Below are 24,975 nucleotides of genomic sequence, written 5' to 3'. Positions count from 1 at the left end.
CACTGTGGGCACAGCCATCTTGTCATGGCATGACAGTCAATTTGCATATTCCCTCTTTATTAGATAGGAAGATGATGTTTGCTTAATAAGCAACAACAAAAGAAATGTTGGAAGGCAGACTAGTTGAGAATCACCACCTAATCTAGCCTTGTCTGCTTTTCACACATGAAGTAACTAAAGCATCAGCTGCTGGAAGTGGCATTCAGACTATCCATAAGGAAAGGCAAAGCGAAAACCCCATCTTGGAGCTGATGCGGTGCTAGAATTGGGGAAGGAGGTCAAGAAAAGCCCTGGGGTTAGTATCTCCTTAAGATGGCTGTCCTGGAACCACCTGACCGGCGACGAAGCTCCGCCCCAGCACGGCGGGCCCCTCGCCGCCTGGCCCCGCCCAGCGCCCCTGCGCCCCAGCGGTGCGGGTTGTGAGGTGTCTCGGCACCGCGCCTGCGCAGTGGGCAGCGGCGCGAGGGGCGGAGGCTTTATAACCACTTCGTTGAAGCTGCTCGGTTTCTATCTCGGGGAGGGCGGCGGCTGAGGGGAGCTGAGGCGGGAGCTGTGGCGGCGCTGGGCGCCGCTCGCCCCTCGGCCTCCGGGGGCCATGGGCTCTGAGAAGGACTCCGAGTCGCCGCGCTCCACATCCCTACACGCGGCAGCGCCGGACCCCAAGTGCCGCAGCGGCGGCCGGCGCCGGCGCCTCCCCTTCCACAGCGTCTTCTCCGCCTCGGCCCGCGGCCGCCGCGCCCGAGCCAAGCCGCAGGCCGAGCCGCCGCCGCCGACCGCGCCGCCGCCGCCCACCCCGGCTCCCGCCCCGGCCCCGGCCGCGGCCCAAGCCCCGCTGCCCGAGGCGCTGCCCGCCGATCCGGTCGCCGAGGCCGAGGAGGAAGCCGAGGCGGCGGCGGCGGCGGCGGGGCCCGGGTTCGACGATGAGGAGGCGGCGGAGGGCGGCGGCCCGGGCCCGGAGGAGGTGGAGTGCCCGCTGTGCCTGGTGCGGCTGCCGCCCGAGCGGGCCCCACGCCTGCTCAGCTGCCCGCACCGCTCGTGCCGGGACTGCCTCCGCCACTACCTGCGCCTGGAGATCAGCGAGAGCCGGGTGCCCATCAGCTGCCCCGAGTGCAACGAGCGGCTCAACCCGCACGACATCCGCCTGCTGCTCGCCGACCCGCCGCTCATGCACAAGTACGAGGAGTTCATGCTGCGCCGCTACCTGGCGGCGGACCCCGACTGCCGCTGGTGCCCGGCGCCGGACTGCGGGTGAGCGCGGGGGCGTGGCCGCCGGGGCGGGGGGCTGCGGCCGCCGGGACCCGCCGGTGCCGGGGACCTGGACCCGCGTGCCCCGCCCCCGGAGGGGCCTTCCACACCGCGTGTGTGTGTGTGTGTGTGTGTGTGTGTGTGTGTGTCCGTGTGTCCGTCCCAGGGTGGAGGGAGAGCTGAGGGATGACCCACGGGAGAGGGAGGCGGCAACTGCGGTGGGTTGAACTGGTAGCCATCCATCCCTAAGCCCAGGCGAGTGCGGCGGCGGCACCGGACCTCCCACCCCTGACCCAGGGCTTGAGGTGGAGGCTGAGCGGTCGGGGAGGGAGGGAGCTATCGATCAAGTCCTCTTTTTGGTCGGGTAACTGCCCCTCTGTCCAGAGGTTAGGGGTGCCTCTTAATGAGGGGATGTGTGGCGAAAGGCGGAATGAGAGCCGCATCCTGAGGGGGCAGCACCTCGGAGGGGTGTGTCCATTGGGCTAGGGGCAGACTTGGCCGTGCCGCAGAAGGTGTGTTGTGCCTGAGCACCCCTGCTGAAAGTTGGGGTGGAGGTGATGAGGAAGCACAGCTCACTGGGAGGGGCTGGGGCCCCCTGAGCATTGTGTGTCGTCTGTGCCCAGCTGTTGGGAGGGAGGCCCCCAGGGTTTCACGCTGGTGCCTCAGGCAGGGTGAGGAGTGGACCCTTTGTCCAGGAAGCAATGGGCACTCAGAAGAAGGCTGTGGAGAGGTTGATAGGGGAGGAGAAAATGTGTCTCCTAGCCCCTCTGATCTTGAGGTCTTGACAGTCTTTTTAATGCACCGTGTATGTTGAGTTTTTAAGGTCAGTGAGGAAATATGCCTCAACGGCAGAGACATAATACCAACAGATTTAGCTGTAGTGGAGACCCTCCTCCCTCATGTAAAAAAAAAAAATCTGATTGTGTCAGTACCTCCCAGGAATGGTTGCATGCAGCCAAGGGGCTCCTCTAAGTGGTTGGGAGTCAGACGTGCCAGTACCTGTTCTTTGACCTTGGGAAGATCATTTTATTCTCGGGTGTCATGTTTTGGGGACAGAAGGATGCTAAGGACTCCTTGCAGTGGGTAAATGTAACGCTAGTAAAAAGCTTCATGATCTTGGCTTCAGGGGAGTTAAGAAGGACTTTTCATTGTAGCCTGTATGTCAAGGCTGTTTTAAGATTTCCATGCTGCTGCCATTCGTTCGTCTCCTTCAGAAGAAGCCGGCACAGACTGTTTAGGGGAGTGAAAACAGTTAGCTGCTTCTGTTTATCCACCAGACGTTTAGAGATGGGTGTGTTATTTAACCTCACCGAGATGGGGTTTCTAAATTACTCTGAAGTTGTTGTCAGTGGTCCTGTGTTTATGGTAAATCACTTTCACTTTCAGTTAATAAGTATCAGAAAGAACTATGGAGGCTCTTAGAAGTTTTTGCTTATGTCTGGTGATCCGACTGGCCTTAAGAGGTTAAATTTTATGGTATTCACATTTTACAGAGACTATTGATCTGTTTTCTGAACCAAAGGAATTTAAATGAACAGTGTTCACTTTGGAATAGTATATTAATTCCTTTTTTGAGATGTGAGTTTCCTTGAATTTTAACTAAGAAATGTGGCACCACTGATTATCTTTCTGGAAAAGCTTCCTTTTTGTTTATCATTCCTCTAAAGTCAAACTCTTGACTTGGTTCACATCAATAAAAAGGGACAGGAATTAATTTACAATCTCGACAACAACTCCAAACCATTTCTGATTTTGAAGTTATTAAAAAATTAGGCCATTTTCTATTTTAGCCAAGTATTGATCAGTTGTCATCAGAGTTTATTTTTTAATTAGTTAAAAGAATTACAACATTTTTATGTATAATTTTTTAAAATATATTGTCTGTGTGTTTAAAGAAGGTGAAGTCTGGGGAAAGAAAGCAAGCTGGCAACATGTGCCAGGCATACATAATTTAATTTGATCCCTGCAACATGATAAGATAAATTTGATCTAGTTTTATAGGTGAGGGAACCGAAGTTTAAATAAAGTGAGTGACTTGTTCAGAGTCATGTAACTAGTGTAAACACTGGTCTTAACTCTAACCAAGTTTAATATTCTTTCCTCGCAACCTCTGTTTTAAAAAGCATGGTTTGTCAGCATTATTGAGGATGCTAATGTTTGGGTCATTTCAACAAGTGTGCTCTAAGGACAACATTGAGAGAGCCAAGGATGCCAGAATCTATTTTCTTTCCTGATTCCTATTGTTAACAGCTCTTACCTACTGTATTTTTCTTACCTGAAATAAGCCTGATCCTTTCCTGACTTCAGAGGCTTAATGCTTGCACAGTGTTTTGAGTTCTTCAGTTGAAGGTGTTAGATAAACAGGGAGTAACTTTAAAATTCTGTTACTTCCCAAACAGGTGTCTGGGTTCCCTGGGTATGTGGCCAATGGTTTTGCTTCTTTTTAATGCTGGGAGAAAATTAGCTTGTTTTGTTTTAATCAAACTGGTCTACTCTTCGGGGTCTGGTAAAAATCATAGATGAACACTAGGACATAGCCTAAGCCCCAGTTATCTCTCCTCATACTTGACCATCTTTAATGTCCACGGATCAAGTTCTTACCAGCCAGATTTACCAAGTTCTCAAGGGGTGTTTGGCAGGGTGAGGGGAGTATTTAAGTGATCATACAGAGTTCTGATCAATAGTTTCCCTGTGGTTACTCATGATAACGAGAACACTATATGTTAAAAGATTTCGTGATTTGTTTGCAAAATATTTGTAGAACAGAGCAAAGAGTTTCGAGTTTTTCTTTACCCATACTTGAAACGATTTTATTTTAGTTGTAAATAAGGGAACTAATTTTAGTGGGGAAACATTCACATTGTTATTTAATATCATTAAGTACAATACTACCAAGGATAATCTTTAAAACGTACTTTTAAATGAAAATTTGTATAGTTCTTTATAATTTTCAGACTCGGATCTCATTCAGAAATAAGTAATTTTATTTTTAAATTTTTATTTATTTTATTTTATTATTTTTTGTTAATCCTCACCTTAGGATATTTTTTTTATTGATTTTTAGAGAGAGTGCAAGGGAGAGGGAAAGACAGAGAGAAACATCAGTGTGAGAGAGATACATTGATTGGTTGCCCTCCGCACATCCCCGACCGCCTGGGTTATTGAGCCTGCAACTGAGGTCCATGCTCTTGACTGGAATCTAACCCACAATCCTTCAGTCCGCAGGCCAACACTCTATCCACTGAGCCAAACCAGTCAGGCCCAGAAATAATTTCATTTTAGTTTCATACAGGTACATGGTGGTAAACTCATTTTATAAGGGAGAAACGAGTGCAGAGAAGCTTGTATGGGACCCAGTGTCTCATACCTAATAACTGGTGCAGTTGATCTTGTTACCGCTTCTAGCCTCTCATTGCAGAATCCCCCTGTACAGGACTCCCTCCCACCTGACTGCAGCAGGTAGTATCAGCTATTGGCCTTCCTAGACAGCTGGACTGGACCATCCCATAAACAGGAAGCTCCTGTTTGTCTCTAGCATGTTTATGAGGAAAGACCAAGCTCCCTGAGCAAGGCAGATTTCTCAGTCAGTGAAGGAGGAGTTTTCCTCTCTGAAGCCTTCCTGGACCTCTTCTCTTAATTTACTCCACACCTTCTGTATCACAACTCTTCACTCATCTCCCTTACCCACCACCTACATCATCCTTCTCATCCCAATACATCTTTCTCATATTTGCCAAGGTGCTCATTCTATAGTGGAACATTTTATATCATGCCCCTGCTTAAAACTGCTCATACCTGACCTCTATAAGATGACTTCTTATATCTTTAACTAGAGGCCCAATGCACAAAATTTGTGCAAGGGGCTCGGCCCTCACAGCCCCGGCTGCCTCGGACCGGCCCACTGTTCGTTCCGGAAGGTTGTTCCACCATTCAGTCTAAGTAGCATAATAGCTCTTTATTATATAGGATAACTCATTATTATATAGGATAGCTCTTTATTATATAGGGTAACTCATTATTTATATGATCTATCCTTATAATTTAAGCCCCTTTACAGGCTTACACCCATCTTTTTATCTTATTTTCTATTTTTCACATATATCAATATTTCCCAAGATACGTTATAAGCATTACTGGAAAGAGAAGTATTTTGTTATCAGATAAGCTTGGGAAATACTGGATTGAACAAAAGAAAGCAAATTTATTTCTGAGCTTTCTGAGCTTCTTAGTTCCTTTAAGCATGTTAATATACACTGTAAATCTTGTTAATAATAATAATGCAGTGTAAGTCTTCAATCTGGCATAATTGTGCCAAACGTAATTACCAGGAAATGCTTTTGTTTTTCTATGGCATCTTTAAGGCGAAAGTGAAACTTTCCCTGACTATTTGCAGTTTGGTAAATTCCTTTAACAATTATTCTGTCCTGCCTTCTGTTAGTGTCCTTATTTAACAATGAATCTTGATCTCTGAGTAGATAGGGAGCTCCTCTAGACTAGGATGTCTATATTCCAACTTTTCTCTCAATTAGCTCCCAGAACAATAGAATGAATAGTTGAATTTTGAGAAAAAAGATAAGGCATACAAATAGCATGGTTTTTGGAGGAGAAACGTAACTGGAGGGTGGCTGAGAAGAGCACGGACAGGTGATCATTCAACAGATACTTTGGAGAATTATATAGTGTTTGACCCTTAGGTGAGTACTAGATATTACAAAAAGGACTTAAAAAGTAGTCCTCTTGACAGGGAGTTTGACCTGGTAGAAGAGATAGATGATAGATAGATAGATAGATAGATAGATGATAGATAGATAGATAATTGTAACAAATACGAATCCTCTTATTGGATACATGAAAGGTTTTGCATGATGGTGTCAGTAAAGACTTCACAGCCCAAGCCTGTTTGGCCTGCAGACTGAAGGATCCCAGGTTCACTTCTGGTCAAGGGCACATGCCTGGGTTGGTTGCGGGCTTGATCCCCAGTAGGGGGTGTGCAGGAAGCAGCCAATCAATGATTCTCTCTCATCATTGATGTTTCTATCTCTCTCTCCCTCTCCCTTCCTCTCTGAAATCAATAAAAATATATTCTAAAAAATTATATTTTAAAAAATCAATGGAAAAAATATCCTCAGGTGAGGATTAAAAAAATTAAAATAAAATAAAACAAAGACTTCAGAGAGAAGATAATATTTGATCTGGGCCTTGAAAAATATGACTAGGAATTAATATCAAACAAAGAAGTGGGCAGAGAAAAAAAATACCTTAAATTAGAATGTTATGAGCAAATTTATGGAGGTATAAAAATACAAGACTAAGCCTTAAGTCTAGTTTGGTTAGCTTCTGAATGCGCAATATGGGATCATGATCTGGGAAGTGACTAGAGAGCAATCTGAAAATGTAGACTGGATTCCAGTTGATAGGCTAGACTTATGCCATGCAAAGATCTTTAGGTTTGAAGGATTTTAAGCAAAAGAGTAACATGATAGATAACCTTTAGAACTGGAATATGGATTGGAGTGGGGAATAAGGAGACCAGATAGTAGTTCCTTGCAGTTGTCTGGCCAAGAAGTGACATGCGTTTGAATTAGGCAAGGAAAAAGAAGATAGTAAGGGTACAGTTTATTGTGACAACTTGACCCATATCTCCCACCCTTACAAGTGCTCAGGGTTAATTTGTAAATGAAGTCACCTAGTCTGGAACTTGAAAGTACAGAAACACATTTCTTTCTTTTTTAAAGTTTATCTTTATTGTTGAAAGTATTACAGATGTCCTCCCGTTTTTTTCCCCATTGACCCCGCTCACCCCTAGGCCTTCAACCACACTATTGTTTGTGTCCATGGATTATGCATATATGCATATAAATCCTTTGGTTAATCTCTCTCCCACACACACACCTTCCCTCTGAGATTCGTCAGTCTGTAGGAACACTTTTAACTACCAGGGTCTGTTGGAACATAATCAAATTCATACTAATGAGATGTTCCCCACCAGGGCTGAAGTTAGGTAATGTTGTGGTCTAGCCTGTCACACATTATGATGTTTCCAAAGACTTGGGGAGTTAACAAAATTAGTAAAAATGGTATGTATGAACTTAAGGGGGAAAAGGTATGCACCTGTATTCTTAGCAACATGTAATTTCCTGCATCTTCTGTTCAGCTTCTAATTAAGCAAACCTGAATGCTTGATTAAGTTGAGAGCAGGTTAGGGGAGAGGTTCCAGTGTGAGACCTGGGAGAAAAGAAACAAGTTGGTCAAGGCAGATTTGGCCTCTCCAGGATAAGGGTTTTTTCAACTACCTGGGGAAGAAGATTGCCCTATTTAGAACTTAGAAGTTTACCCCTAAAGTGGTTTTATACAGAATTTTAGGATTAAGCGATAATATCTGACATATATTGTAAGCTAAATAGGTACATGGATAAGTTTAAAAGATTGCTTTAGGGCAGAGTAATGGCCCAGGAGAAGAGCTAGAATGCCCTGGGGAAAAGTAAAAATACCTAAGCAGGAAAAGGTCTCTATCGTTCATTCAACATAGGTATTTTAAACATAAATTAGAGTGCTAGACCCTGGAGATTAAAACATGGATGATACTTTTCCTTGAGTGTAGTCTGATTGGGGAAGTATGCACGTAAACAGATGATTACGGTATAATGTGATAAATATTATGAAGTAATTGTGTTTCTCTAGGGGCCTCTCATGGTACACCCATGCCAGAGTAAATTGCAGCCTCGAACCATTGCCCAACCTCCTTAACTGAGCTGTGAGCACTGAAAGCATTGTACAGTGTATGCGGGGGTTGGGGGGAGGAGTGTAATTGTGCACAGGCATGAAATAGGTAACCAGCTGCCTGGAGATGTTAAGTAGATTTTACAGAGATAATGACATTTGAGCTGGTTTTTACATGGATAAGTATTTGCCAGGGCAAGAAGTAAGAAAGGGTTATTTCTAGACAGAAGGAATAAAGTGTACAAAGGCAAGGAAGTTAACAACAACAAAAGTGCTATGATTTTATGCCATTCCTGACAGGGCAAGATCTCAAATGCAGTTTCAGAACATGTTTAGTAACACTTGAAGGTGGCAAGCACCTATACCTCCATTTTGGGGATAGAAGCTAATGTTTGTAGATTTTAATCAGCACAGTGTCATACAGTATGAGTCAGGAGCAAGAAGTTCAGACCAGGTGCCCAAAAACAGGAATGCCAAATCTCGTGCGCTGAGTAATTCTGTGTTATGGTAATAGATGGTGTTGGGTTCATGAGTATTTGGGTTTATTTTACTTCCTTAGAACAAAATTCTACACCCAAAATTGATATTGTAAGTCCTATCAAATGTTCTTATTTTTCAAGAAGAGGTTGGGGAATCTGTGAATAAATATTTACTCCCACCATGTAAGGTAGGGATGGATTATGAAATACTCAGGGCTTCCTGACTGGTAGTCTGTCTAATTTGTATCATCAGAAGTTGGCTTAATATTTTTCTGAGATCATCCAGTACCTTTCCCATTTAACACACAATAGCAAGCAAGTCACTTTCTTCAGTAAAAACATTGTTTATCTTTAGTAGTTATTTTGCAGTTAGATTTGCTCAGAACTCCTACAGGATATGAATCATTTGCATTCATACATTGACTTTGCTCTTTCTGAGAAGGGTTTTAATAGAGCATATATAGAGTTGACATCTTGTTATTGATAGTTTCAGTATCATCCTCAAATCACCTTCAGAATCTATGATAAACCTGAGAACTTGTGTTTCTCTTATCTAGTGTACATTGAAATAAACAAATAAACCATAGGATAAATTCAAGAAAACATGATTAGCCTTTTGTGTAAGTGTTTGAGGGTTTTGGTTATTGCAGGAGAGCGTGGAATAGGGGACAACAAAACCCAAATGGTAATACCTAGTCATGCAGTCATTGACCTGTCAAAAAATTGTGTAAAATTTAACAACTGCTCTTTTTCATTTGTTTCTTTAAATTACTTTAATTTTTTTAAACAAGTGTCCACTTGTTAGTGTAATCTGAGGATTTAGTTGACATATTTAGAATTAGGCTAATAGTTGTAAATATATTGGATTGTTTATGGGAGAGTAATTTTTGGTAAATCAACATGGGTTATAAGAAACAGTTTGATGCTGGTGCTGATACATTCTGAATTGCCCATCTTTATTGAGAATATGGGTCAGAAGAGAGGGGAGGAGATATGGCCTTATTTCTGTATTAATTAATGACATAGATGAGTGATATTCTTGGATTCTAGAGCCTGTCAAGAAAGAAGATATTTCACAGTAAATATTTGAGAAGGAGAGGTGAGAGAGAGAGAGCAGAGAGAGAGAGAGAATGAGAGGGAGAGAAGGAGAAAAGATACAGAAAGATAATATGAGCTTTCAGCAGAAGTTAACCATGAATCCATCTATAGCTATTATCTCAGGCTGTGATCAGACCAGCTTCACTTTGGAAATTAAAAATGAAAACGTATACTTGCTTTAGTTTTTGCTATAGCTTTTTATTTTACAAGTGTCTGTCCCTTGTGTAAACAAATTCTAATCTCTTTAAATATAGCAAACCATCGGAAGGAAATCGTTTTGTATCTTGTTATTTATGAAACTTGCTGAGGCAAACTGCTCCTAAAGCAGCTTAAACTATTACTTGGTATATGCTAGAAATTCAGGTGAAATATGATCCCCCCTATTTTTTTCAGGAAATAAATGATTTGTGTTTTTAGAATTTCAAGAAGAAATTGACTTTCTCACACAGCATATATTTTACAGTTTGTTAGGCACACTTGTGCATGTGTGTTCCTTTCTTTACATCACATGTGGTGGTGGGAGTGCCAGTGTTACTCCACTGAACTGATGAATGTCTGTCTGTCTTGGTTAGATCATTCTTACCTTACTGATATCTTTTCCTATTTCCTTACCCAGTTATGCTGTGATTGCCTATGGCTGTGCCAGCTGCCCAAAGCTGACTTGTGGGAGGGAAGGCTGCCAGACTGAGTTCTGCTACCACTGCAAGCAAATATGGCATCCAAATCAGACATGCGATATGGCCCGTCAGCAGAGGGCACAGACTTTTCGAGTACGGACCAAGCACACTTCGGGTCTCAGTTACGGACAAGAATCGGGACCAGGTATAAATTGACATTTTCTCATTTGTCTCTTTATTTTATACTTCATAATGTGAGCCCAAAGCTGGGAGAAATTACATTACTGTGTAACGAAGTATTACCTGGGATCAGAGATCAGAAAATATTTGGCAATACTTTCAATATTATAATTGATATGTAGCTTCCCTCTCTGACCATAATAGGTTATCCAACTCGGGTAAAATCGGAATACAACAAAATTGAATTCTCTGGTTTCTGCCTTCTTAGTAATATGTCCAGGTTGGAGAGCAATTAGGTCCTTTTACTGGAAGCTTTTTTAAAACTTTAATTGTGAGCAAAGAGACATTTAATTAGTGTTTTAATCTGTAGTGTTTTCCTACTAGCTTTAAGTGCATCACACTTTTGGAAGTAGGGTACAGATCGAAAGACAGGAAATATTAGTATGGATTAATGATTAACCTTAAAAGTAGGAATATCACACATTCAGTTCCAGCCTTTACAAGTCAGAGAAAACATTTTAAAATGTCAGTGGGTTTATTGCCTTTTATAAATGCTTACTTCACTGACGTCATTTGGGAGAGGCTAGTAGGAAAGATTTTACCATTCACTTTTTCCTGGCACAGCATAATCTCCTCAAATTGTCATTTTATAGGATAGTTCCTAGCTTGCTGTGAAGATTGCCAGGTGTATGCTACATAGCATACCCCATTGTTTTTAGGTTTTTAATTTGAAAGAATTTTGGGAAGGGACTGTGGGTTGCGGTAAGAGCAAATCACAATGAAACTTGCTGAGTCCAAGAAATGAATTTCCTGAACTAAAGTTTTTCAGAACTTAAAGGCCAATTCCAGTCTGCAGACTATTCTTCCTGCTTGACTCTACTTTTAGTTGTGCCAGCCTTTTGGCTGATGAAATTCCATTTTTCTTGAAACCATCTTTCTCTAGGGAAGTCTCCTTGCTGAGATTATGGCTCAAGTGGTTGTAAGATGCCAGTTTTTGGGATAGGCAGCTTGATACAAGACAGGATCCATTTAATGAAATTTCCTGAGGTCTAGACATAGCCAGCCTTCCAGTGAAGTGGGTTGCACAATTTGGAATTCTCAGTCAAGAGTTCTTCACTGCCTCCTTTTTTATATATACTCCTATGATTAATAAAGTCTAACAAGGTTTAACTGGAGTTGTTTTTCTGCTTATTCCTCACCCCTCGTCCCGTCCCTTAGCAGATGACATCAAGCCATGCCCACGATGTAGTGCTTACATTATCAAGATGAATGATGGAAGCTGTAATCATATGACCTGTGCAGTATGTGGCTGTGAATTCTGTTGGCTTTGTATGAAAGAAATCTCAGACTTGCATTACCTCAGGTTAGTTGAAAAATGTGTCCATTGCTTTTATAGTCTTATTGACTGAGGGAAAAGGATGTCAAAAAGATATCCTATATAATAAAGAGGTAATATACAAATTGACCATCACTCCAACACACAAAATGGCCACCACAAGATGACAAGCAGGGGAGGGCAGTTGTAGGCGATCAGGCCAGCAGGGGAGGGCAGTTGGGGGCAATCAGGCCTGCAGGGGAGGGCAGTGAAGGGCGAGCAGGCTGGCAAGGGAGGGAAGTTAGGGTTGACCGGGCCAGCAGGGGAGGGCAGTTGGGGTCGGCCAGGCCTGCAGGGGAGGACAGTTAGGGGCAATTGGACCGGCAGGGGAGCAGTTAGGGGTCGATCAGGCTGGCAGGGGAGTGGTTAGGGGGTGATCAGGCTGGCAGGCAGAAGCGGTTAGGGGCAATCAGGCTGGCAGGCAGGCGAGTGGTTGGGAACCAGCAGTCCTGGATTGTGAGAGAGATCCCAGATTGGAGAGGGTGCAGGCTGGGCTGAGGGACACCCCCCCACCCCGTGCATGAATTTCGTGCATGGGCCTCTAGTATATATATAGTTGTCTGTCATGTCATTACCGCATAAGGAAACTGTAATAAAGTTCCTCTGAAGCACCCCTCCAATCATGTTTTTTCCAGCTCAGCAAACTTCCATGGACTGTTTCCATTACCTTCAAGATAGAGTTTAATTTTCCTAGCTTGGCTTTTAAGGCTTTCCAAGTTTGTCCCCAATCTACTTTTCTGCTTTTTCTATTTTGCTTTCATACATGCTATATTCCAGATACATAATCTAGGCTTGTGTTCCCTGTGTCTTTCTGTGCTACCTTACCTCTCCATACTTGTTCACGAAGTTCTTTACTTTGCCTGGAATGCTTTCTGATCACCTCTCCCAGCAACCCTATTTTTTTTAAATATGTTTTTATTTATTTTTATTTATTTATTTATTTATTTATTTTAGAGAGAGGGGAAGGGAGAGTGGGGAGAGAGAAACTTTGATGTGAGAGAGAAACATCGATCAGTTGCTTCCTGCATGCACCCCAATCAGGGATCAAACCCGCAACCTGGGCATGTGCCCTGATCAGGAATCAAACCCACAATCCTTTGGTGCGCAGGATGACGCTCAACCAACTGAGCCACACCGGCCAGGGCACCAGCAACCCTATTTTATCTCAACCTATTCAGTTCTTACCCACTCTTCAAGGGCCACTTAAATGGTATTTCATCCGTGATGCCTTCCCCGGCATTTTCTGCCTCATTTTTCATTGATAGTCCTTAAATGTTTCTTTATGAATGTCGTCATTACTTTTACTTCATGTACATGTCTAATTTTTCTAAACTATATTAATTCTTAAGGCTAGAATTACCTTTTTCTAGTTCATTGCATGTATGAACTAGAAAGTTTTCAAAGAATTTATTGAGTGAATATTAAAATATTGTCCTGAAGGAGTTAATACTTACAAATTTAATACTTGTGTGGATGAAACACTTTAATTTCTAGTTTAGCAAACATTTGAGTATTATAGTCTACCAATTAATAGAGATATAAGGGTGGATAAGATATGATCCCTACTTTCAAAATTGCTTATCCCATCTGGTAGAAAAGACAGGACAAAGGAAGAAAGCAAAAATGGTTGAACTTGCCCTAGCCAGTTTGGCTCAGTGGATAGAGCGTCGGCCTGTGGACTGAAGAGTCCCAGATTCAATTCCAATCAGGGCATGTAACCTTGGTTGCAGGCTCCTCCCCAACCCAGGCCCTGGTCGGGATGCATGCAGGAGGCAACCAATCGATAGTTTCTCTCACATCAATATTTCTTTGCGTCTTTCCATCTCCCACTCTCTCTAAAAATCAATGGAAAAATATCCTCGGTGAGGATTTAAAAAAAAATGGTTGGACTCAAAAGGGGTGAGTGTAAAAGTAGCCAAACTCAGAGTATGAAACTGACAAAAAGGCTGTGACAATGTATTTTTATGTCCATTCCTAGAAATATGGTTTGCAATATCTGTTGGCTGTAGTAGAACATATGCCAAGAAAACTTTGCAAATTAGTGTTCAGTAGCAGCGAGGCACAATGCAGTTTGAATGAGATGTCAAGTGTGTAGTTATGCAAGATCCCAAGTAGTACCAATCAAGAAAGCTGGGTCAGTATTGGTGGGTTAGAGAGGATAGAATTCAGAAAAGAAAAGAGATTTCAAGTCTGGAGGTCTGCCTTTACAAAAAATAATAAAGTGCCCAAACCTCCAATAGTCTGGCCTTGTCCTTTGTTCCCTCATGTCATATATTCATTTCCTGTAACTTCTTGTAACTGTTGACCACTCCTATTGAAAAGAAGGTTCTTGCTCTTATCAAGCCCTCTGGTGACAACAGCTGCATTTATTTGTAATATTGACATTAACTTCAATGTTTCCTCTGCAGCCCCTCTGGCTGCACATTTTGGGGCAAGAAGCCATGGAGCCGTAAGAAGAAAATTCTTTGGCAGCTGGGCACATTGATTGGTGCTCCGGTGGGGATTTCCCTCATTGCTGGCATTGCCATTCCTGCCATGGTCATCGGCATTCCTGTTTATGTTGGCAGGAAGGTAAGACATTGAGTTCTGTGCATGTTCCATTTTCAGGTTTGTTGGTAAAGGTTTGAAGAAAATGGGGGGAGGGGGAACTATGTTTCAAAGCTGCCTGAAAACCAGCTGGTTCTTGGATAAAAATAAACTTAATTTCTTAAATGGATTTTCATAAACCCCCAAGAGATCTGAAAGTTCTTATTAACATCCTGAGCCTGGTTTGTCTCAGTCTGTGACTTAAAGGTGAAATGCTTACTTTGTCCTCCTGAGTTATTTTGTCTCTTCTTGGTTTAACTTTCTCTATATTTATATCATCCTCGTCTTATTAGGTTAAAAGTGAGAAAGATGCTTCTTTGGGGTGGAGGATATCTGTTAATATACATAACTTATATGGGGGATATTCACTTGTTCTTTTACTTCCTTGGCAAAAAGATTGATGTGCTAACCTGTGACCTGGATTTTTTTTCTTATTCTTAGATTCATAGCAGGTATGAGGGAAGGAAAACCTCCAAACATAAGAGGAATTTGGCTATCACAGGAGGAGTGACTTTGTCGGTCATTGCATCCCCAGTTATTGCTGCAGTTAGTGTTGGTAAGAAGCTGGCCAGGACCATGATTCCACTCTTCCCTCTCTTCTCCTCCTCTCTTCCTCCCCATCAGCTTTCTAACTATAGCAATGTAACCAACTGGCCAGATGTTTCACCCTGGAGGCCCCTGTATTTTATACCAATCCCACCTTGGGAGTTAATTCTATTAGGTACTATTATTATGATTATCAACCACACTAAATTATCAGAGTTAGGAAATCTTTCAGACAAGGTTGAATTAAAGAATATTACTTTAAGGCCTAGTTTTTCACTTTTAGCTTCTTTTTTTCTCCACTTGCAATGGAACCCACAAAACAAATTACTTGTATTTTGATTTGCTTAATGCCTCATACTATTTTGGGGAAGCATGAGGGTTTGTTTCAGAATAATAGTAATGTAACTAACATTTATTGAGGCTCTCCATGTGCCAGAAGCAGTTCTGAGTGTTTCATATGTATTAATTAATTTAATCCTTACAGCAGCATAATTGTAACAGGAAGGTGCAGCAATTTGCCCAAGGCCACTTAACTGAGACCTAAGTGAAGGCACTCTGACTTCTGAGCCTATGCTCTTAACAACTAAGCCATTTTGCCTCACCTAGCAGTAAGATTTTGGAATTAACACTGAGGTGATCCTAACGCCAAGAGTCACTTGTTTAGTATTTGGTTATTGATTTGTTTTTGGATTAGCACTTCAGCAGGGGGAAAGTTAAAGCAACAACACTTACTGTGCTGGGCACTGTACATACATCCCCTTTTGATCATTGACAGCGCTGGGAAGGTATGTCCAAGGTCATATGGTTAGTAAGTTGTAGCCAAGATTTTAACCTAAGCCTTTCTGATTCTAAGGCCAGTTGTCATTCTGTTAGAACCAGTCTGCCTCCTTGGGATAGCCTTCTTCCTGCCTTTCCTTGGCCCTTTCTAAAGTGGTTTGCCTGTGCTCAGGCTGGGAAGGAGAATTTAGGACAGTTGCAACCTGATGGCCTGCTGACATGTTTCCTTATCTTCCTCCAGGTATTGGTGTCCCCATTATGCTGGCTTATGTCTATGGGGTTGTGCCCATTTCTCTCTGTCGTGGAGGTGGTTGTGGAGTTAGCACAGCCAATGGAAAGGGAGTGAAAATTGAGTTTGATGAAGATGATGGCCCAATCACAGGTAAAAGGAGGATTTTCATTCCCTTTGGAATTTATGGAACACATGATAAAAATCAGTAAAATTCAGCACATTTACAGAGAGATTGCTATTGGATTACTTCAGGTAATGAGCTTTGTAGGGGGTAAAGTATTTTTAGCTTTTCATTTCTTTGTTCCAGAGTTATTAGGTTAATTCCTCTGGTACTTGCTTCTGTGTGGCAGGTACAAACTTGTAGGATTCCAAGTACCCTGGTAATAGTAGTGATTATAAAAAAGTCTTAAATCTGCACAGTACTTTATAATTTTCAGAGGACCTTACACAGTTATTATCTCACTTGGTTTTTTACAACAACTTTCTAAAGAGAAAGGGTGGGGGCTCTTATTCCCCATTTAATGGGACTTCTTTAAGCTTTTGTCTCAGCATCTATTAAATGGGTTTAAGAGCTTCTTCAGAGCTGGGATCAGAGCAAGTCTTCTGACTTCTACTTTAATGTTTCCACTTTATCACAGAGTTCCTCACAGGTTTTTCAAGCTTCCTACTAGAATCAGCACATGACCTGAAATGTATTATGAAATCTTCATGTTTGATTAGCTGGCATCTATGGACTTGGAATCAGAATTTTTGTTTTGTGTGACTAGCCATGATATGGACAGGTTATTTAGTTCTAAGCTTTTGTTCCCCTAGAATTGGGGCTATTAGTGCCTAGTTATTGGAGAGATTATATACAAACTAGAGGCCCAGTGCATGAATTCGTGCACGGGTGGGATCCAGCAGCCCACGCTGATTGGGGGCAGGGCCGGCTGGGGGCAGGGGCCTGGGCGGTTGGCCAGCTGGCCCCGCCCCCTGGTCAAACTGGTGGAACTCCCAGTTGAGGGGACAATTTGCATATTAGCCTTTTATTATATAGGATATGTAGTAAAACCCCTGGTGTTTGGTGGCTATACATAGTAGCTGCTCATTAACTGAATAGATAAGTATTTTTCTATGTGAATATTTTCTAGTCTGAAGAGTCATTGCAGAAAAATGCCAGACTGTTGATGCTGTGCTATCTTGAATTGCAATCTTGGTTTCCATTCCCAGTGGCAGATGCCTGGCGAGCCCTTAAGAATCCCAGCATTGGAGAAAGTAGCATTGAAGGTCTGACCAGTGTCTTGAGCACCAGTGGAAGCCCTACAGATGGACTCAGTGTTATGCAGGGCCCATACAGCGAGACAGCCAGCTTTGCAGCCCTCTCTGGGGGCACCCTGAGTGGTGGCATCCTTTCCACTGGCAAGGGAAAATACAGCAGGTAAGCAATAGGTAATTTCTGACAGAACCAGTTGGAATTACAACACAGCATTACCTGTATGAGCCATTTTTCTGTGCCAGGCATGTCCCATGTATCACCTTACTTTGATTTAATCATCAGTGGGGTTTTTTGTTTGTTTGTTTTTATTTTTACAATTAGAAAACAGACTCAGAAAGGTTAAGTGACTTATAAAAGTTCAGTGTTCTTTCCACTTATTCCATGTAAAGAATAATAGTTAGATCCTCCCTCTACTGTATTAGGCTGCCTGCTTCTTGAAGGGAAAGCACGCATTTTTTGTAGAATTTCCAAGACTTTGTTCTCCATTAGGCTGAACAGTATTGTCCCTGGCCTTCAGTTGAGCAGCATTTATGCTGTATCTTGTTGGCTTATTGGTCCTGTCATCTTCGTTACCTTCCTGTTCCCATTTGGTAGATGAAGAGAATCAATTCTGTGAACTTGTGTTGAGAATATGTAAAACTTTATGACTAAAAAAAGTGGCGACTTGCTTGGTTATTTCACCAGTTAGACAAATGAGAACATATTTAGAGGAACTTAACAGCTGTTACTTGAGAAGCAATTAGTTGAGTGCACTGGAGACAGAGGCCTGGGGAGGTCTAGGAGGGGTTGGGGTGAGCCAAAATAAGTTAGGGAGGCGGGGAGATGGTTGCCTTCAGATATCTGAAGGGCCTTGAGCTGGAAAAAAAGAATTAAACTTCTGACTCATGCCAAGAAGTAGATTAAGATGACATGGCTAGAGGGAAGCCGATTTTGTTTCAGTATAGAGAATATAGGGAACATCTCTATAAGAGTCCAAAGAAGGAATGGATTACCTTAGTAATTACTTAGCTACCTATCCTTGGAAGTGTTTAAACTGAGACCAGATGGCCATTTGGCTATTAGGAGTTAAGCAACAGATGGCAGATGGACTGGATCCCACACCTGAGTGCTTGTCAGTCACCTGGGAGCCTGTTAAAAATAGATTTCAGGGCCCTATCCCAGTATTAGTAAATTAGAATCTCCTAGAATGGGAATTAGGGGTCTGTATTTTGAAAAGGCCTGGGAGGGGTGCGGGTGAAGCAAAACAAGTTTGGGAGGTAGGGGAGAAGGTTGCCTTCTATCATAGTCATTGCACGAAGGAGCACCTGAGAACCACCTAGATAGATGGTCTTTGTGAAAGGCCTCCTCCAGCCGAGAGTGAGTGTGTGGCAGAGCTGAGGCTTTTCCACTGCGCGGCTTCATTTTCCTGGGCTGTGGAGTGTTGAAGGGCATCTGAAGCTGGAGCAGCACAAGGAAGGTGCAGGCGGCAGGCTGGAGGTTGTTTGAATGTGCAGCTGCAGGCTGCTGCTGACCCATCTGCGTCTCATGACTCTGGTTGTCTCTTTGTTAGGGGATCCCGCCCCCACATTCTAGAGAATTCACTGCTGTGCTTTCTTAAAACCAACACCCCTATAAATAAGCAGACAGACATAATTGGAGACTGACTTGCTGAAACTGCAGCTTAGCCAGTCCAGCTGTTCCAGTTCTGTGAAAGCTTTCTATAGGAAGTGAATGAGTCAGATGGGTTTGACTGTGAAACCCATTATGAGGAAATACTTAAGTGTACAACAGAATGGTATTGGAGCCAAGCAAGGAAATAGGTATGGGTTCTTAGCCATGAGACACTATTGGAAAGGTTTGCTGCTCTTGTAGGGGATTGGCTCTTGTATGTCCTTCAGTTTCATAGCTTGGGGGGTAATTTGTTAAATGTTTGAGTTCCTACTATGTGTAAAACATGGAGGGTAAAGTGAATGAGGTGTAGTCTTTCCTTTTTGGAGCTCTCGGATGACTGGGAGAGAGATGTGTAAATTGGTTAATAAATAGGTAGGTGTTGTAGGAGCACTTAGCAGGAAGTGACTGGGAGAGTGAGGGAAGATGGTACTTTCTTTGTTAAGGACTGAGTGTGAGTTTGTCATCTTGAGAAAGGACATTTCCAGAGAGTGGGAATAGCATGGGCAAAGTCATGGAGGTATAAAATGTGTGTAGGGGCCCAGCCAGTGTGGATTAGTGGTTGAATGTTGACCTATGAACTAGGAGGTTAGGGTTTGATTCCCAGTCAGGGCACATGCCCAGATTGCCGGCTCAATCACCAGTGTTTGGCGTGCAGGAGGCAGCCAAGCAATGATTCTCTCTCATCATTGATATTTCTATCAGTCTCTCCCTCTCTCTTCTCTGAAATTAATTTTTTAAATGTGTATAGGTGTGTAAGGAAAATAAATCCCAAGTGATTATGACTTGAGACCTGTGATGAGAAAGGAGCTGGAGAGAGAGCTTGGAGGCAGATCAGGAAGACCTTAAATGCCTGTTGTCAAAAGGGAGCCAAAAGAGGACTTGCTCAGGTGATCAGATCTTTGTCCACATTGGCACTGATCTGGAAGTACTTTAATGTGGACTTAGGGCTACTGCAGAGGCTGCCCAATTTCAGTTATCCAGGAGATATTGAAGGCCTGAAGTTAAGCAGTAGCAGTGGGGACAGAAAGCAGGGGACGATTTCAATAGATATTTAAGAGAAAAAATGTGTGGGCATCTATCTTGAGCTGTTTGACAATTGGAGAAGATCAGGTCAACTCAGTTTGCAAGAGAATAATGGAAGAGATGTGTGCCAGGAAGCAAACTGTCTTGGAATACCCAGGTCTCATATTAACTTGAACGTCCCCTCTTTACACAGGTTAGAAGTCCAAGCCGATGTCCAAAAGGAAATTTTCCCCAAAGACACAGCCAGTCTTGGTGCAATTAGTGACAACGCAAGTACTCGTGCTATGGCCGGTTCCATAATCAGTTCCTACAACCCACAGGACAGGTATGTGACCAGTCAGATGCCCAAGAGAGGTTGCATTTTGGGGTTAGGTACTAGGCCTTCAGAAGCTATGCCTTATGTTAGAGCTGTGTGCACCATCTAGTGGGATATTAGTGTGTGTACCTGGTGACTTCATTGAGCAAGTTCTTGGCAGCTCTTGATTGATTCTTTTTGTTAGCACTTAATTTTTAGAGGTTTTTTTCTTTCTTTTCTTTTTCCCCCTTCTCTTGGCTTTTGCAACAGTATAACTATTCACGTGGAACTTTAAGAGTTAGATTGGTGTTCATTGATGTTTGTAGTCCATGGTTTCTGCTCTCATGTTGCCCTTTGCTTGATGTGGCTCCTGTAGCCTATTTCTCTATTTTTGAGAAGCTAGTGTATCTGGTCTGGTATGGTTGCAGCACTCCCTTCTGGGGACTTTCTGGTTTCTTCTAATTGTGGCGCAGTAGTAAAAAGCTATGCATCTTCTTTCACTTTCACATTTGAGTAAGATAGTGAAAGGCTCTGACATTTAGTTAAATTTTAGAAGTACTTTTTTCATTTAAAAAAATTGGCAGATCCCTGGCAGGTGTGTGGCTCGGTTGGTTGGAGCGTTGTCCCATGCACTGGAAGGCCATGGGTTCGATTTTAGGTCAGGGCACATACCTAGGTTGTGGTCTGATCACTGGTTGGGGTGTGTACAGGAGGCAACCAATCGATGTATCTCTCTTAAGTCAATGTTTCTCTCTCCCTCTCTCTCTCCATTCCTCCCTCCTCTCTAAAATCAGTAAGAAAAAAGAAAACTGGGTGATGACAAAATTATTTTTTTAAAAAGGAATTAGCAGAGGTGTACGTGTGTGTGTGTTTTAAATAAACAAAAAGGATCTAATTGTTGTTCATCTTGAGTGTTAGGTTAAATTTTTATTTTCGCTAAAAGTGAGCTCTAGTCTATTTACTTATGTTTTTGGCCTTCCTAATCCTGAACCCATAGATTGCTTTTACCAACAGGTATAGCATGACCCATGCATGACTCAGCATAGTGGGTTTTGTTTCCACAGAGAATGCAACAATATGGAAATACAAGTGGACATTGAAGCCAAACCAAGCCACTATCAGCTGGTGAGTGGAAGCAGCACAGAGGACTCGCTCCATGTTCATGCTCAGATGGCAGAGAACGAAGAAGAAAGTGGTGGTGGCAGCAGTGGCAGCAATGAAGAGGATCTCCCCTGCAAACACCAAAGCTGTGAACAGAAAGACTGCCTGGCCAGCAAACCTTGGGACATCAGCCTGGCCCAGCCCGAGAGCATCCGCAGTGACCTGGAGAGCTCAGATACGCAGTCAGATGATGTGCCAGATCTCACTTCCGATGAGTGTGGCTCCCCTCGCTCCCATACTGCAGCCTGCCCCTCGACTCCCAGAGCCCAAGGTGCGCCGAGCCCAAGTGCCCATATGAACCTCTCTGCCCCAGCCGAGGGGAAGACTGTGTTGAAGCCAGAAGGTGCAGAAGCCAGAGTATGAAGTGGAATGAATGCTCCTGTTCCGAGAAGCACACTTGTTGTAACTGCATCTTTTGGAATTTTTTTGGGGGGTGGGGATGGAGATTTATGTATTTTATTTCAAAGATTCTCTGGTCACAGGTTTTACCCAGGGAAATTCTAAGAAATTTGCAGTTTCTTACAGATAAAACATGGGAAATTTTGCCCTTAGTCCCACAGCCCACCCTCCCCCTTTTTTAAGTTTTAATTTATTGGTTAAACTAATGGTGGCAATCCGTGAGGTGTGTCAAAAGAGTGTACAGATGTATGTGTGTATATTGTATGTATGCTAACATTACTGAAGGACACGTTTTAATAAAGATTTCTGTTGTAATTCAGCTCATCTCATTCCTTGGCTTGGGTAGTCCTACAGAGCCAAGGGTTTGTAACAGACCACTACTTCTTTAACAGTCTCTACATCTGACTGTTTCTTATCTCAGGAAAAAGGGATTGTATTCTAATCAGACTGCAATGGAGTCATCTATAACTAGGGATTCCAAGCATAATAGGAAGCAAGCCAGGCTTCTTTTGGACTGTGTAGTTAGACTGAAGAATCAGCTGAGTCAGCCAAATAGAGAAGCTGTAGATTAAAATGAACCTCGTTTGCCCTCTAGAGGCAACTGTGCAGTTTTCCTGTTAAAATTTTATTTACCCTTTTCTGTATTGTAGTCACTACTAGAAATGTGTTTCCAGACGAGGGAAGGATGGAGTAGCAATTCAGTGGCTCTTTAGAGCAATCCCAGTGAATATTGCAGGATTATAAATTGGGAAACAGTATTCTTACTGGAGGAAGAAATGTACTGGTTCTGCGTAATCTAATCACTAAGCAATAACCTGGCTGTCAGGTACACGTTCCTTGTTCCAAAAGCTTTCTCGCGTTTTGCAAAGTTAGTTTAAGAGGGACTAAGGAATCTGACTAAAATTTGTCGTGAAAGGACAGAGAAGAAATGCCATCAAAATCTCAACATACTTAATTTTATCTGATCTTATAAATTTGTCAGAATTGAGCTAAATTGGTACTACTTCAGATTTTGGCTCTGTCTAGAATAATGGTCTAAGAAATGAACACTCATGCACAAGTATAGCAGAAAAAATTAAAGATTCATGAGACGTGGTGTAAGATTCCAAATTTGGCAGTAACTTACTTTGTGATTGTGTGAGATGGCGGAAATTTCGTGCCCTTAATTTCTCCGGCTCAGACAGTATTTAAGAAACTTCCAGTGCCAAACTCCTCTAGCACCTTAACCCTGGGCCCAGAGGAAGAATTGCAAACATCCTTTCCCTGAGGACCAGATAGCTTTCTGTTTCCTTTCACAGATGCACCTGCTCTTTGTCTTCCTGGCCTGTGCTTTTCTGCAATGAGGATGATGAGTCTGGACAACAGCCAACCTGGAAGATTCTTTTCTCTTGGGCATTGCAGCCAGACTTAACACATTTCCCTGCACCTGGAACTGGAAATGCTGTCAGTGGACTTTGGGTCTTTGGAAAAAGGCACCCTACAGGGTGTCCATGTGTGAAAAAGGAAGCCTGTTGGGGGAAAAAAAGGCAGACAATCTGAAATGCAAATTATTAACTCTCCACTTGCAGTTCTCTTGAAGCCTCAGGAGAGCAATTAACTTGGATAAAATCAAGGAAGTCGGTTGGAGGGGCAAGAGTTTGCAGCCAAACCTGTATTCTTACCTGGGCCCCACTTCTTATTGCTGTGAGACTTTTGCAACTTACTCTGAGTCTGTTTTCACTTCCTCGGAAATGGGGATAATGATTCTAATTATGGGGTTGTAAAGATTGAGATGGTTGTAAAGATTGAGACTGAAAATGCTTTTGGTAAGAACTCATGCTTTTTCCTCCTGCAGGAATAAGAAATAAGGAAAGGGAGATAGATTATAGGTGTCTTCTAAGAAAAGTCCAAAACTCTAGACCAGAGGTCACGGAAAACAATTTATTCTAATCCGTTGCAATCCTCCTGTTGTGTCTTCTAGGCATGAGCAGATGAAAACCCTTCACCGCCACTGGGAGACCAGGAGTAATGCATCGGGACAGTTGGTCCAGTTATTTATTTTTATTGACTTGAGGGAGGGAGAGAGACAAACATTGACTTGTTGTCCTGACCAGGGACCAAGCCCACAACTTTGGCATACCAGGATGAGGCTCTAACCAACTGAGCTACCCAACCAGGACCTAGAAGTGGGTCAGTTTAGAATGTAGGGAATGTTTTAAGTAGAGCTTTCATTCATACCTACTATGTTTCAGGTATACTATGCATTAATGGGAAAACAAAAGTCTGTCCCTGTGGAACTAACATAGTGGGGAAAGGTGATCAGGTGCATAATCTGGATGAGGGTAAGTGCACTAAAGAAAACAAAGCAGGGAAGGTGAAGAGGGTTGCAGGTGGTGCTACTATCCATCTAATTATTTAGAGGATAGTATAGGCCTCTTCAACATGGTAACATTTTATCAGAGTCCTGAGTGGAGTGAGAACCATGTGATAGCAAGCATAAGGAATAAAGTACAAAGGCCCTTTGGTAGAGCATCCTTAGTCTGTTTACTTACACACACACACACACACACACACACACACACACACACACACACAGCATACAGGCCTGTATGGCTGGAACAAAGTGGACCAAGGAGGAGAGTAGTAGATTAGGTTGAAGAGGTGGCTGGGAACAAGATGTGTAGATTAACAAGACAACTCTGAAGACAAGGAAATGTTAGGTTCCTCTCAGGCCAGGAAGAGATAATCTTCGAAGCCAGACAGATGGGCTCTTGTGGTCAACTTTCAAAGGGGCTAACGCTGAAAGGGCACGTCTGGTCACAAGTCCTACTTGGGCCAATGGGAAGAAACTGGATATGGGAAATGGATACTTACTTATTCCAACCTCTTTCTAATGTACTTTTGGGGACCTAAACGGTCTCTGTGGTCTGCTAGTTAGAATAGAGGCTTATGGGGTATTAATAGGTTGAATTGTGTCCCCCAAAATATGTTGGAGTCCTAAACCCAATACCTCAGAATGTAACCTTATTTGGAAATAGAGTTGTTGCAGGTGTAATTAAGATGAGGTCATACTGGAGTAGGATGGGCTCCTAATCCAATATGATTGGTGCCATATAAAAAAAGGAAATTTGGACACAGAAACACAGAGAGAACACATGTGAAGATGAAGGCAGAGATCGGGATGATACAGCAGAATCCAAGGGGTGCCAAAGATTGCCAGCGAAACGTCCAGAAGCTAGGAGAGAGGCATGGAACAGATTCTCCTATATAGTTCTCAGAAAGAACCAACCCTGCAGACACCTTAATCTTGGACTTTTAACCTACAGAACTGTGAAATAATAAAGTAGTGTTTAAGTCA

At 42.8% G+C, this 24,975-nt stretch overlaps 1 protein-coding gene across 4 annotated transcripts; it reads left to right on the top strand.

The window, feature by feature from the left end:
- Positions 1-496: 496 nt before the first annotated feature.
- Positions 497-24,975, top strand: RNF19B (ring finger protein 19B). 4 transcript variants are annotated; one of them, XM_054720462.1, is made up of 10 exons: positions 498-1,248; positions 10,159-10,364; positions 11,558-11,702; positions 14,123-14,285; positions 14,742-14,856; positions 15,865-16,005; positions 17,065-17,272; positions 19,977-20,108; positions 21,143-21,641; positions 22,937-24,975. In XM_054720462.1, the coding sequence occupies exons 1-9, from the start codon at positions 596-598 to the stop codon at positions 21,600-21,602; spliced, it is 2,223 nt and encodes a 740-aa protein (XP_054576437.1). In that variant the 5' UTR covers positions 498-595; the 3' UTR covers positions 21,603-21,641; positions 22,937-24,975. The 4 variants fall into 4 exon arrangements, with proteins under 4 accessions (XP_054576440.1, XP_054576437.1, XP_054576438.1 ...); XM_054720463.1 differs by lacking the exon at positions 22,937-24,975 and having other exon boundaries at positions 11,561-11,702; positions 21,143-21,957; XM_054720461.1 differs by lacking the exon at positions 22,937-24,975 and having other exon boundaries at positions 21,143-21,957.

Source organism: Eptesicus fuscus, chromosome 9, assembly GCF_027574615.1.
Source record: "Eptesicus fuscus isolate TK198812 chromosome 9, DD_ASM_mEF_20220401, whole genome shotgun sequence".
Lineage (NCBI taxonomy): Eukaryota > Metazoa > Chordata > Mammalia > Chiroptera > Vespertilionidae > Eptesicus > Eptesicus fuscus.
This window is presented reverse-complemented; position numbering and strand designations above follow the sequence as displayed.